This window comes from Dryobates pubescens, chromosome 16 (assembly GCF_014839835.1).
Source record: "Dryobates pubescens isolate bDryPub1 chromosome 16, bDryPub1.pri, whole genome shotgun sequence".
Classification (NCBI taxonomy): domain Eukaryota; kingdom Metazoa; phylum Chordata; class Aves; order Piciformes; family Picidae; genus Dryobates; species Dryobates pubescens.
In genome coordinates this window covers 23086282-23101103 of record NC_071627.1, presented here as the reverse complement: position 1 = coordinate 23101103, position 14822 = coordinate 23086282, and the positions used below count along the sequence as shown (strand labels likewise).

At 44.6% G+C, this 14822-nt stretch overlaps 1 protein-coding gene across 3 annotated transcripts; it reads right to left on the bottom strand.

The window, feature by feature from the left end:
• Window positions 1-4196: 4196 nt before the first annotated feature.
• On the bottom strand, window positions 4197-14822 carry CLK4 (CDC like kinase 4). 3 transcript variants are annotated; one of them, XM_054168690.1, is made up of 13 exons: window positions 14692-14822; window positions 12014-12171; window positions 10743-10968; window positions 9433-9523; window positions 8970-9036; window positions 7330-7446; window positions 7073-7239; window positions 6876-6970; window positions 6118-6247; window positions 5748-5830; window positions 5170-5249; window positions 4629-4716; window positions 4197-4551 (listed from the first exon to the last, which is right to left on the bottom strand). In XM_054168690.1, the coding sequence occupies exons 2-13, from the start codon at window positions 12163-12165 to the stop codon at window positions 4414-4416; spliced, it is 1434 nt and encodes a 477-aa protein (XP_054024665.1). In that variant the 5' UTR covers window positions 12166-12171; window positions 14692-14822; the 3' UTR covers window positions 4197-4413. The 3 variants fall into 3 exon arrangements, with proteins under 3 accessions (XP_054024665.1, XP_054024666.1, XP_054024667.1); XM_054168691.1 differs by lacking the exons at window positions 9433-9523; window positions 10743-10968; window positions 14692-14822 and having other exon boundaries at window positions 12014-12120; XM_054168692.1 differs by lacking the exons at window positions 9433-9523; window positions 12014-12171; window positions 14692-14822 and having other exon boundaries at window positions 10743-10858.

Genomic DNA, 14822 nt, shown 5'->3' with positions numbered 1-14822 from the left:
GGTCTGGTTTAAGTGATGCAGAATGGTCTGGCTTAGCGATGGAGAAAAGCATCAGCGTGGATAATTGGTCTTCAAGTAGGAGAAAACTTTCAGCACAGAAATCTTTATTGAATCATTTCAGAAATCCCTGGGATTGGAAGTAACTAGTCGCTAGGCTCCTCTACCCACTATAAATCAGTTCAGCACTGCGGGACCACATGATACTCCGTGATAGACAGTCCAGATAACAGGGATCATGTTCATAATTTTCTAACAAGGAAATTATAGTCCATTACATCCACAGATAAACAGTATTTAAGTGCTCGGGTTACCTTTGCCAGTGAATAGAGGTAGGGGGAAAGCCCTGTGTTCTCAGCGTTCTCAGTCGTTAACCGGTTCCCCTTTCCACCTGGGGCAATTTCTCTTCTAAATCAGACGGGCTTTGCCACGCCTCGCCCCACACTCCGCGTAATGTGAACGGCAACAAAAAGGGGGAAAGTTTGGTAAGTTTTCCCGAAGGAAAAGCCGCTGATACACGGAGCAAGCCCCGGGACCTCCGCGCTGGAGCGGGGCAGGCGTAACCTCTCCAAGTTTGCCGCCTCAGTGCGGCTGGTCCTGCGCGCCCGTGAATGCTACCAGGGAGAAGGTTGCCGCTGATCCCTGGGTACTGCCCGGCTGGTGGGCGCTGCTGACCCACGGGCGCTGCTGACCCATAGGTGATGCCCGCGCGTGGGTACTGCGTGTCCACACCGCCACTCACCTCCCGGAAGAGCTGCTCCACGCGGGGCTGTAGTGCGTCCAGCAGCGGCCCGTGTCCGGCGGCACTCCGCTCCTCCAGCGCGGCCAGCCGGCCCTGCAACTCCGCCGTCTTGGCTCCCAGCAGCAGGCAGACGGCCACGGCGGTGAGGGAGAGAAGCAGGCAGAGGGCGGAGGTGGCGGTACCCGCCGCGGCGCCGCTGCCCGCGCTCATCGCGCCGCTGCGCGGGGTCCCGCTCGGCTGCCGCCTGCCTGCCGCCGCCGGCGCATCCAGCGCCCGCCCCGTGCGCCGCGCTGCGCGTCCCGCTGCGGAAGTGGGACCGGCAGCTGCGGACCGACCGCTCTCCCTCCGTTCGCCCCGCCAGCCCGGGTCTTAAACGGAGGAAGCGGGGGGTGGCGGCTCCCCCGCTCTGGGGAAGGGGGGATGCTCCGAACGCGGCCCGCCGCCCCCCATGGGGGATTGCGATGAGCAGATCCCACCCCCGCTGCCCGGCCCCCCGCGGGGAACGCTCCCTCTCCGCCCACCCGGAGTCGCGGCGGTGCAGGGCAAAGCAAGAGCCGCTTCAGGGCGCGGGGGGCGACCCCGGTTCGGCCGCCGGGGCGGGCGCCCGCCCCGTAGGGCAGCCCGCAGCGGGGGCCGCCGCGGCCGCGGAGCGGGCGCCCTCCAGCGGGGTCATGGAGGCCGGAGCGGCTCCTCCGCGCCGGGAGAGCGGGCACCGGGCTACGGTATGCCCCTGCGGGGCCGCAGATCTGGAGAATGGCTCATCCCCTCCGAAGGAGCGGGACTGCAAGAGGTGTCAGCCCCGCGGGATCTGCTTCTTTCTGCGCTGCAGTCCGCGCTGGGGCCGTGATCAATTCTGAGACCTTATCTGCAAAGCCCAGTGGTCTCCCACCGCACACTGGAACTTCGTGATTTAGCAGTAGTGAAGTGCTCCATGTGCTTTAGGGAGCCTTTGAATGAGAAACGGTGCTAACAAAGAAACACAGAACACCCCTGGACTTTGCTGAACATCCTTGCCTCTTCCTCACTGTTACGGATTGAATCATGTCAACTCCTCACTCGCCTGTGAAACATGCTTGGATAGCCTGCCTGGACTCTAAGCACATGGTGCACAAACCCGAACGTGCTCCGTGCCTCCCTGGCCAAAGACTCTGCCCTGATGAGTGAAAGTCAGAAAATGCTACTAACATGTAGTGTCAGTATGTTAATAAGAACCAGACTGCCAGGTAGGATATTGACCCTGGGGTTTTTTGCAGCAGCTATAGCCAAACCAGACAGCCAGGCAAACCCGTATCGTTTGCTATTTCCTGCCCTCCTTCACATGCCTGAAGGTACAATTAGGACAACTCCAGGGTTTTGTGAGCAACTTCTTCACCTTCTCCTCCCCCTCTCCTTCCTATGAGGCTGCAAAGACTTTGCTAACAAGCTCTATGAGATTATGCATTCACAGTATCCTTGCTTTGAGGGGAGCTTCTAGAGTGCAAAGCATCTTGTCCTAGAAGTGTGTCCACACAACTTGAGTCCTCCTTGCAACTGAGATACTTGGAACCTGTAGCACAAGGAGACCTGACCACTACTGCAGCAGCTAAGCCCTGTACCTTAGATTCCTGAACCATTCTCATAGTCTAACTCTGAGCCCAACTCTTCCCCTGCCCTCCTCAACTTCTGAGGTTTTGTATCTCTCACAAATGATCTGCACTTCAGGGACCAGGCCTTCTCTGCTCACTTTAAACCACCTGTATGTGTTCTACCAGCCATGTTCAGTAAAACATTTAACTGACCCACTGTGGACACGCCTGCTGTTGTTTTGCCCAGCTGAACTCTTTGCACACACTGTGTTCTTAAGGTGCAATAATAAGACCCTGAAGTGCAGAGGAAGATGTGAATGGATCTTACACTTCACCACCAGCTACAGGCAGTTACTATCAGCTTGAAGCAAACATCATGACAAACTACACCACTGTACTCATGTTCTAACAAGAGAACAGGACGGGGTGTATATGAAACTCTCATCCCTGGTAAAGATCTGAGCACCAAGGGCAGCCCAGAGCAGAACACAGCCCCATTACAGATCCCTGGCTATATGCTGCCGTGCTGGGGAGACCATGGCCCTCAGGTGCCTGCTCCTTCCACCTCAAATTTCTGTAGGTGCTGCAAGGCCTGCAGAACTACTTGGCACCTCTGTTCTGCTGCCTGCTCGCTCCTGACAGTGCATTTTTCCAGGTTTACTGGGAGAAGGAAAGTGAATGGAAGCAGGTTTTTTGAAAACATTTCTTTCTTCCAGCATGTATGCCTGAAGAGAGCAGAGCCTTTTAGTAACTGCATTAAGGAAGGCTCAAAGTACTCCTTCAGCAAGGAGACACAATCTTTCCCCTTCTCATTTTGACAAGGCTGTTTTACAGTTACAGTTTTATAGTTATAGCAGCACATAAACTTGGTTTCCCCCCCATCTGCCTTTGATTTGCATTGCTTAGCTGACACACAGCCAAGCCCTTGCTTCACTTCTGAAGGTGAGCAAAGAGGCGAGCAAGGGAATTCAGTCTTCCTCAGTCCTACCCAGCTAACCTGGCTGGTGCCAACTGTTAACGTTTTTTGTCATGCAGAGAAGAAACAATGATGTGAACACCAACAGCCTAGGATGGGAGCTGCCTATAATGAGACATAATCAAGCCCAGGAGGTGGCACTGCTTACAGAAGATAAGCTTTCAAAGCCTGTCCCAGCTCTATTCCACAGCCAGGTCAGAGCTATGCATGTCTGGAGCCTCTTGCAAATTAAGCCTCCTCCACATCAGTGGAACAAGGACACTTTAAAGTCTTGCTGTGCATTAGGGCTTAGCAAGTGCAAAACCTGAAGCTCCAGGGGGTGCTGGTGGATGGCTGGCTGACCATGAACCAGCAGTATGGCCAAGGCGGCCAACAGCATCCTGGCCTCTTTTCAGTCCAGCAGGAGTAGGGAACCAACTGTGCCTCTGTACACAGCCCTGACGAGGCCCCAGCTTGAGCAGTGTTCAATTGTGGATGCCACAGTATGGGACAGACATTAAATAATGATTTTCAATGACTTGAAAGTAACATTGAAAATACAGAAAGGTCCTATAAGTGACATAACAAAAATTGCCTAACTACTCAACACTGAAACCACGGGGCAAGTTTCCAGAGACTCATCAGGCAGAGGGTGTACATGATGTTTAACAGAACACCTGGGCAAAAGCAACCCAGAAAAGACACCCACTTACAACACAGAATTTGCAGCCATGGGTCAGTCTAACACAAGTTTTACACAGCATGATTATGTAGCCTGAGCCCCTTACTCTTTTCATTATGGCTAATAAAAAGGCTAGTTACAAACATTTCATGTTTTCAAAACTTCTCCAAGCTAGCCCACAGACTCCTCCCCTCAGGTCAGATGCTTAACCAGCCCCCTGTGCAGAAGGAGAAGGGCACAGTTGCAAAAAGAAAATGATTCTCAAAAATGAAAATTACTTTTATTTTCACTTTGATACTCGTAAGACTACAACTGTTCAACAAGGGAAACGTAACAGGTATACAAAACATATGGAAATATTTACAGACTTAACTGTACAAAATAATTTAGAGTTTACAAAAGCCTCATGCAACCTCTGTTGACTGACACAGTCTAGGGAATCTCCATGAAGAAGCATAGATGATCTTTGACTTTATTTATTTAATGGTTCAAAAAAAGGATGCTGCAAGGCTTCATCAAGAGTGATTCTTTTGGCTGGGTCATATTCCAGCATCTTGCGAACCAGGTCGAACAGACGCTGATGATCTGTGTCTTGGCAATGCATGAATTCCTGAAGAAGAAAGGAATGTTCAGAGAGATCCTCCACAACTGCAACCCTAACAGAACAATCAAAATGCGGTCTCCTACCTTCAGGGGCTTACAGCGCCTCCGAACATAGCGCCCTGCAGAGCTGTGTTCATCCCAGTCCAACTGGTCGTGGTGGAAATAATGCTTTCTGCAGCAGGACAAGGAAAGTGACAGTAAGACAGTGCCAGTGCATGAGGTGGGCAGAAACCTTTTGGAGAAGTTCTGAAACTGCACAAGAGCTCCAGCATCTCCTCTGCATTTGGGAGCTCACAGCTCTTTCACCCAGTATTCATTTAGAGACTTGTGGTGATGTCTAACACTGTTTGGTGACTGTATCAAACTCAGCTTTAGAGACCCAAGGACATTCATATCCTGTTCAAGAGGCTGGGATTTTGGCTGCTGCCAACTCAGACTGACACCAGAAATGAGGACTATTGTTAGCTATTAAATTAAGCTGACAATTTCTTGCATCAGACTAAAAGGTACCAAGAAGCCTGGAAGTCTGTTATCTTCAGAAGCTCACAGCTAACAATGGGAGCTTTAGGATTTCTCTAGTAATCAGAAAAAATTAGGCAACTTACTACTCCTATAATGAACTTACCTGGATTTCTTGATCATGTGAGTTGGCAGAGGCCCTAGTATTCTTTCCATCATTGCCAAGTGCTCCTTACTATCATGTGTCTGGAAAAAGCAATGAATGCACTCATCAGATTTTTCTGCTCTCTACTGCTCACTACTCATTTTTCTGCTCACTACTCATCTCTAGCAAATGTCTTCTTCATAGGAGTCACAGTATCTTTATACATTAGCACCTTAAATCATTAAAGATTGATTACATGGTGCAGCTTGTTCTAGGACACCTTCCACTGTTAAGAGGGCCCCTGAACAGCAGGGTTCATAAGCCAAGTTTTGTGTGTTTCCTTCACTCTTCATTCTAGCAGAAACTTCAGACTCTGGAAAGGCTTCACCATCCAAAAGCCAGAAGAGATACTCTGAAGTAGTCTGAAGGGTACAGCCAAGACATCTCATTTCCATATATGCATTCTCTCTTTACAATCTCATCTATATAACCCTTGGGAAGCCTGTAGGGTAGTGCTTTTTACAGTAACAGTTAAGTAGGTATGATTTAACCATCAACAGTCTGTAACCATAATGTTCAACTTAACCATACACACGTACCTGGAACACTGTAAATCCAAGATAATACTCAATTAGAATACAACCAATACTCCAAACATCGCAAGGCTGCGACCAACCCAATGCTGCAAAAGAGACAAAGTTTGTGTTTTACTGTCAAGTATGTTCTCAAAATTTTAATCCACAAAGCAAGTGCCCACGTTGCATGCATTTACTGAGGCACACATTCCCCCTTCACACCTCTCTCCAAGCCTTGGTGGGAGAAAGTGAGACAAAAACATGTTTGGACTTTGATTTATTCTCAAGAAATCTAACACCATTGATTACTAAAACCATCAGGAAATAGTCCAGCTTATGAAGTAAAGACATCTGAATGAACTGTAATTAACTAGGTGGAAAAGTCTTCACTGACCTAAAATAACCTCAGGAGCTCTGTAATGCCTGGTAGACACTAATGTGCTGTGATGTTCATCATCAAAAGTTGCACTTCCAAAATCAACCACTTTGATGTCTGTGTTTTTTAAAGTGCGCTCATCTCGCTTCTGCAAGAAAAACAAAGTGCTCTTTGTTAGTGCTGTTTAAAGGCATGCTTTGACAAAAGGTGTTAAGCATATTTTCTCTACCTTCAAAATACCAGCTTCATGTAAAATACTAAAAATTACACCTATTGAACAAAACACACCTCAATACATCAATTGCTATTTGGCTCAAGCTCCAAGGGAAGAGGAGCTGGTAGCAAAGTGATTTAATCTGAACACTCCAAAACAACTGAGTCAAGACTGAAACAGAAAATCTGTAACTGACAGGCACTTCAGACTCCAGGGTAATCAGAGAATACAAGACCTAACACTCCTCTCCAAATACAGGGATGCTTTGAAGAAAGGGATCCACAATGGCCTAAGAAATATGAAAGAAAAAATCTGGCTAAATTCAAAGCCATTAAGGCAATGCTCCCTGTGAACAGCAGAACCTCAGTAACTTAACTAGTGATCAGATTGAACAGTTTAGCTTGATTCACAGCAAAGTTACTCGGTTGATTAAGTTAGCATAGCTCAAAGACCACAAAAAAGCCTAAAGGAACATAACTCTATCACTTGATCTTTTTACAGAAAAGTTCTGAAGCCACAAGTAGCCCAGTTCAAGTTGGGAGAAGCAAAAGTCCAAACTTACCATTTTTGCATTGTACTTCACTATGTAATCAGATTCCACAAACAAGATATTTTCAGGCTTTAAATCTGTATGAGTGAGTTTATTATGATGTAAAACTACAAGAAAAAACACACAACAGTATTCCATAATTAATACATTTCTTACTTTTATAAGAAAATCAAAGAGCATGTTTGATAAAAGTACTGAGATTTACTTACAGTTTATAGACTGGCAAATTTGGTAAGCCATATTTCTAATGTCATTGATATGAAATGGCAGAAAGCTGTTTTCTTTAATGAAGTCATAAGTACTCAGTCCCAGTAGCTCGAAAACAATGCAAACGTGGCCATGATGATCAAACCATTCCAGCATCTGGACACAGCGGCTTTAAAAAGAAAACAAACCAACCCTCAATTTATGAAGTAATTATCTCCTGCAAATCCTTAGTATGTTAACTATTTAAAGTCATACTTACAAAGTGCTGCTTGGGTCCATGTTGTTTAAGTGTTCCAACACCTGTATTTCTGACCGGGCTGCTTCTCGGTATCTACCAACATTTTTCACAATTTTAACTGCTACGTGCATTCCTCTCCTTTAAAGAAGACCAAAGCATCACGATTTGAATTCATGACTGCTAAATACCTACAAACCCAAAGCTGCTTGATTTTATTACAGGAAACAGGAAGATTCAAGGTCATAGAGAATTATGAATTGGATTAGGGGACTCTGACTAAGCACACTGAACTTAACCAGAAGTGTTTTCATAAAGAAATGCAATACCCATCTTGCCTTTGTCAAACACTCATTCCAGTGCACGCTACGTTCTCTCTTTCTCAGTCTTACCTACGGTAGAATAAATATCACCAATCCATCTGTAACACTATTAATAACAAAAAATAGCAAAGTTGTCATTCGAGGAAAGTCCTACAGCTTGCACAACTTGTTCAGGCTCTTTTCCAGTGCTCCCATGGAATCAGGGGAGCTGAACAGCTTCCAGAGTTTAGATTCCTTGTTTGAGTGAGCTGCACTTACTGCAACATTTGCACTGCAAGGCTGTTACTTCAATGGGATGCTGACACCTAGTTCATTCCATCCCATTCACTCTGAGAAAATTTGTAATAGTCTCTGTAGAGCTATTTGGATTCTAATGACTCAAAAAACTGCCCTCACAACACAATCTCAACAGACCTCTCCTGAACAGATGTAACTTGTGTAATGACAGAACAAAGGCAGAGGAAAAACTACTAGAACAAAGCCAGAGAACTGCTCAGCTTTACTAACAGCTTAAAACTCGTAGCACACAGATTTTCTTCACCACCAAAAACGCCATCACATGACAGCAACCACACCATTGAAAAAGGACTGAACACTCAGCTTTCAGGATAACCTCAAAGGACGATTCTGGTTATGAAACTGAGGAAAATTTGCAGCTTGACCAATTCCAAACAACTGTTTTCACTAAGAACCAAACCCACTTTTCTAAGCATCTCTCTACATCATCTTCTAAAATAGAGTCTCCCAAATAAATTCTGTACTGTTTACTCCCCATCACATTCTCTGCTTAGGGCAACAGCACTTGCAGAACCGCTGGAAAACATAATGAAGCACTACATGGTTCTCCCTCTTTAAAAAGGGCACATGACATCTACTTAGTAGTTTGCACCATGTGATTATACAGCTCGTGTAAGAGAAAAATAACTATAGTTTATAAAATTTTTCATTGTTGAGAGAAACCCTCTCTGGTCAGATGTTTCCCCAAGATGAATGTGGTTAAGGAAGTTTGGTTTTAACAGACAGATCCTCAAAACCAACATATATCTCTGTATATCATCTTGTATCAAACCAACACCAGAATAAACAAACATGTATAGTATAGCAAGAGATGACTGAAGAACCTTAGAAACAATCAGGGACAGATACAGTATCACCTGAAAAACCCTTACAAATAAGTAAGTTTATGAGGTAGCTCTCAAAACAAGTGCAATTTCTTTCTTAAGTATACTCCACCACTTTAAAAGAACATTACAGTTCAGATGAAGAAAATGTCCCTGAGCTTGAATTTCTGAGCTAAACAATGTCAGGAGATCCACTCACAAAACCCCAATCAACACTTACATATCATGATCTATGCACTCCACGACTTTTCCAAAAGCTCCTTCTCCTAAAGTCGCAACAATTTCATCTAAAAAGAACAAACACAAGTTAGAATTGTAAAACTACTTCAACGAGAATGAACACTATCAACGTAGATTTTAAACTGTGTCATTACAAAAGCATAGTTACTTTAAATATCAGCATCTGAATGCATTATTTTATTGGACAGGTATCATGAAAACAGTTAGCCAAAAAAAAACACCTATCTCTCCTCCTAACCTCCAGATTCATTAACTAATTGGAACTTTTTGAACACAGTACTTAAACTCTACAGAAAAGAAGATATGCAAAAAAACAAAAAAGCATGAAAAAAACAGAACAAAAAGAGCAATGAAGATTTCTTTAGCCCCCCGCCTCTGACATACTATACTAAACAGATTTTTTGCTGAAAAGTTTTTAAAAAGTGTTGAAAAATGTTCTATACATCTTGCTCTTAGAACGTCTCCACTTTCACAGATCAGGTGACCCTCCTCATCATCCTCTACACTCCTGGATCTTTTCCTTCGGTGACTCTTCTGGAAACGGCACCAAGATCGTCCAGCCAATCAATATATCAGAGTGAATTCAGGGCAGAATACGCAATTCATTCAGCGGGGAGATATTCAGGCATTCAGTTACACACCAGGCCACGACAGTTGGCAGGAGCAATTTCAAATTCAGTCCCCAGAAATTCACAGGGCACAGTTTATGTTACAGAAGAAAAACATGGCAAGGAACAGATTTTCAGATAAATACTTAAAAGTGACAAAGCAACAGAAAAAACAACACAATTTTGTCTCTCAAACAGTGGTTTAACTGAAGACAGATTAAGAATGCAACATCGCTATTTCTAATACTTGCTAGCAAATAGCAACAAACAATATTTATTTACATACCTAAGCTTACAGTCAGGGGAAAGGCTTTTACTTTCAAAACATGTATTTTATATAATCTAAACATAAAAATGTATCAAGTAATTTTACTCCCCTCATGTTTAGAGAGAAGAAAAATTATCCTGAAGTCCTTAGATTTGCATTACATAACCTACACCACACTTGCTGTTTTCTACTGCACAAATGTGACGTAAACCACCTGGAGCTGAAGATGTCAGTGGGCATCATGCCAATACTGAGAATTTCAGAGCACGCCTTCAAAGAAGGCAAGCAGCAAACTTAATCCATCTTCAATAAGACATTAGCTGCCATTAGCCAGACACGTGGCTCAAAGTTGTCTGGAATGAGGTGTAGAACTGCAGAGCTTGTTCTTACCAATTTTTCAGACATGCACGTGTCATAGTGCCAATTAAGCTCACATTAGAAAGGCATGCCACTTCAACTGCTTTTAGTAACAGGATGTATGGCAAAACAGTCTACCTGAAAGCACACACTTCTCTACGCTATGAAACTAGAAAGCGACAACTGCACTTCAAAATATCATAGTTGCACGTTTTCAATTTTGAGATACCATTTTTCAGATTAATCCCAGTGACCTGAACTACCAGCTACCTACATTCCCACTGGATAACTAGTACTGGTGACAATCCCACCCCACACCCAACACTGACCCAAAAAGTCTCAAGAACACATTCATTTGCTCACAAATGGACTCAACTACAAATCCTTTTGTAACAATATAGTGGTTTTGTTGGTTTTTTGGTTTTTTTAAGTACTGTGACCAGGAACTGACGTTCTAGCTCTCACTTAAGAAGTCTATTACCACTAATTCATTAATAATAAAGTTAAAAATTACTCATACCGAATGCGATTGGTGACTGGAGCAATGATGCCTCTTATGCTTCCTTTTATGACTACTTTTCCTGCTCCGACCAGAGGATTTGCTATAGTGATGATGGTGACTCTTTTCATAGTCTCTGTGATAATGCCTGGGGTCATACACTTCACAGAAGTCATTTCTGTATTCCTCAACATATCTCCGGTCATGATGGTCTCTTTCATTTATGGCTCTATCGTCCAAATAATGACTGAAAATATATTTTAAGTGAATGTTCTCCACTTCAAATACTTGCGGTTCCAACAAGATAAGCGACTCGAGTTGTGTTACAGAGTTACATAGCAGCTGTCTTTACACCAAGAATGTTTTCTAATTGACTCCCTCCCCAAAAACAGTGGAGCTTCTGATGTTACTTTATTAGGCAGCTAAACAACACCGTCAGTCTCGAATACACATCAGCCATCCACATGAACAGTATGTAACCAATCCACAGTTTGCACAGTAAATAAGTTCAGACTCAAAAAGGAGAAATGCTTCCTAAAAGAGACTGAGCAACTCAATTACAATCTCCAAAGTCACAGGATAAAACACTGTCGGTACAGCAGTAATCCCCTTTTCTATGGTTTCAAAATGTTAAAACACCCACAACCACCTGGAGACTGAGAGAAGCAGCACTGCTCTTAGTGCTCTGCATTAAACATTGAAACCCTCATGAGTATCTGGGTCGAGGAGCTTCTGCACAGAAGGTATTTTCAAGAAAGCTGCTGAGGCAAGGAGCCCTCCTATTTCTGTCCACCTACCCCTACCAGCATTTTATAAGGACTAGTATGAGCTCTCAAGAATTCCATGGGATCTTCTTCTCAAGGGAAACACAGAAAGATGTATCTTTCCAGTGAAAGCAGTGTGAGAGAAAACTGAGGCCACCTCCAAAACAGTAAGAGAAACTCATACTTACCGTTGTATTAAATGATTAAACCAACCTTCTCTTCCTTTTCCTCATATTAAGTAAATGAAAAGGTATACTTTACTTGGAATTTGATACTGAATATATTCAATACCAACTCTTAGCTGAGAACAGTGAAACAAACTAGTAACATTTACTTGCTTTTATTAAAGTCTATTTAATGGTTCAGGCGCTGTGTTGCAACAAAACCAACTACCTTTTAAGATGGTTTTAAGTGAGCCAATGCTTAAGGAACTGACAACTTTGGACACTCAAAACCTCTTATCCTGAAGAAGTATTTACTTTAGATATGATAAGAAACATTAGCACTACTCAATTCAGAGTCTTATACCTTTCTGAAATGTGATTTGGTTTATAGTGCTTGCTTTCTGGTCCACTGCTGTGGGACCTCTTCCTGCGTTTCCGGCTGGTGCTGTGCTTTCTTTGATCCCAGCTCTTTCTGTCCTCCCATTCAGGACAATGGGATTGTTTCGAATGCCTCATCTCCCACTGGAAAAAACAAACAAACAAAAATGCACAAAAGACAAAAGGGTTACACTGGTATTGGTAGATGCAAGTCAGCTACTGTAGTCTGATCAAATATGACAGAGCTAGAAAGAACCATTTCCTCAGCTTCCCCCACATATTATTTCAGTTTGGCAAGCAGCTCTCTCATCCTAACACTGTTATGAAACACAAATCACAATTAAATAGGCCAACTCATCTCCACTTAATAGCTTCAAACATGTCATTAAAACCTGTTTTAAATAAACTCTCAAGTGACTAAACAGAATTATTTCCCAAATCTCCTACTGGAGAGAGACCTTAATCTCCAAACACCTTCTGACAAAACCTGGATTTAGTTCTTCGCACTATATTGGATGCACATTACTATAGAAAGGAAGGTATTAACACACAATTCTGTAGTACTAGGAGCTAAACCATGGAGTTTTGGCCTTTTTAGCATGAGTATGCAGGGGTTTTACAGTTCAGCTGATGGCCACATCAAAACCACCAGCTTCTGCTACTGCATGTTAAACGCAGGAATCTTGCGTTCAGTATAAGCACAACTGAAAAAAGAGGCAAGTAGAGCACAGCTCTGGAATCAAGTGTAACAAAGCCAACCACTGTGTTTATCTGCCTTTCACAGGAGTTTTTGAAAATGAGAACAAGTAACCTTACATATCTATCTCAGTCTCAGGTTGGACTTGATGATCCTTGGGGTCTCTTCCAACCTTAGTTATACTGTGATACTGTATATACTGCTGAATTAACCAGACAATAGAAATCTCTCAGGTAAGCCATGACAGGAAAAAAAAGTAGTTTAGAAACAGAGGCAGCACTAAAAAGTCATGATTGTGTGAATTTAAACAGAGTGCCACTGTCTGCCTCCCTGTCAACTGGAGGCATTAAGTGGAAATTTTCAGAACACATAAAAGGCAAGTCTGTTCTGAGAAAACCATTTTCTGATACTTTCCTATTTGTGGCAGGCTGGTAGTTTAAAAAAAAACAACCCACACCACCACACTAGGCACCTGCACCAGTGTTTTTTTATAGAAATGTGGTTTAAAATACAAATGTAATGCAGAATCATGAACAGGGAAAAAGAAATGACTGGTTAACAACCTTTGAATCAGTCATGGTTTTAGTCTCACAAAAAAATCCTATTCACATTAATGAGGAATAAAACTGCTAATGTATTGACAAACAACAAGGCCCAAGACAAAAATTAAAACCCATTAATGTTTCACTTATATGCCTGAACTTCTCACCCAGCTCCAAAGCCATTTTCCTCTATTTTCAACCTGCATAACTCCAATTACAAGAAACACTCACAGGTCAGTTTTTCTGCTTTAAGGTAAAGAGTTCCCCCCAACACTCTGTTACAGGTGAATGTTAAGATTTTACTTGCGATTGCCTTGTTTTGGGCTTGTGCCCAATGAGAAAGAAATTACACTCACAAACGCACACAGAATTACAGGGATTAAGGCGGAAGCTGCAAGGTTCGTCCCCAAAGCAACGAAATAAAGGCGAACGTGGCGGAAACTGCTAGAATCGGTCTGTGCAAGTCCCGATGTGACCGCAATCCATATCACGGGAGGCACCTGAGGGTTTTCGAATGTGAGAGCTCTCCCTCTAAATTCGTGCACCGAAGCACTTATGTAATACCGACAGCTGAGGTGAACATATGCATTCCTATACTACACGGCCCTCATCCGTACCACAGGCTGTCTGCACTCCCACATTCTACCAGAAGGTTTCTCCAATGGAGAGTGAGGGGATTTTTGTAAAAGATCCACACATCAAGCACCTCAGAAAGGCCACAGAAGTTCTGCCAGAAAACGCTTACACAGCGCTTTCCAAATGTCTCCCATCAAAAAAAAAATAAAAAAAATTTGGCAGGCGGTACGGAGCGGAGGAGGTCAAAGGCTTACTGCTTCGAGACAATCAAAGTCCGCCGAGCCAGGGCGATCCCAGCACCGTGGGTACAGACTCCCAGAACCAAGTCCTACAGCAAACGCCCACCCCCATTCCCCCCCGACCCAAAGCCGCGGATTCCGCTTCCACGCGGCCTTCCCTCGGGAGGCCTCTGGAGCCGGGGAGGGTTGGGTGGACGTGCTCGTCTCCGCTGCCATTTGGGCAGGCGCCCAACACCTCCGTGGCGGCCGGGCTGAGCAGCCGAGCTGCGCGGCCCCCACCCGACTCGCCACACAAGGCCCCAGCACCCCCCACCCCAACCCCCACCCCCGCCTCTGCAGAGACCTTCTCCGCCACAGGGAAAGCCGACCGCGGAGCTCCTGTACCAAAGACCCTTCCTCCCATGCTAATACCTCCTCGACCAAGCCCTCACGCAGATCTCCGTGCTCATTCCCCTCCCCGGGTCGCGGAGGCGACGCGAGCAGCACCTCCCCTCACCAACCCTCTGCGCCACCTCCGTTTCCCCGCCGCTTCGGCTCCCTGGAAAGCTAAAGAAAAGAAGGAAAAGGGAAGATTTTAGAAGTCCAAAGCAGAAGCCCCCTCACCACTTACAGCTGAAAATAAAAGCGAGCAAGGCCCGTGCCCGTCCTGCGCACACAAACAAAATGGCGGCGGCGGCCGAGCGCTCAGACACCGCTTCCTCCCTCTCTCCCTCTCACGGCTACTTGTGCGCCGTGATGTCA

Coding starts and splice junctions, on each gene's coding strand:
- CLK4 (XM_054168690.1), bottom strand. CDS start 12,165: ATGAGGCATTCGAAACAATCCCATTGTCCTGAATGGGAGGACAGAAAG. Junction 6,248..6,875: donor TGAAGTACAATGCAAAAATG/GTAAGTTTGGAC, acceptor TTTTTCTTGCAG/AAGCGAGATGAGCGCACTTT. Junction 5,250..5,747: donor TTGGATTTACAGTGTTCCAG/GTACGTGTGTAT, acceptor TGCTTTTTCCAG/ACACATGATAGTAAGGAGCA.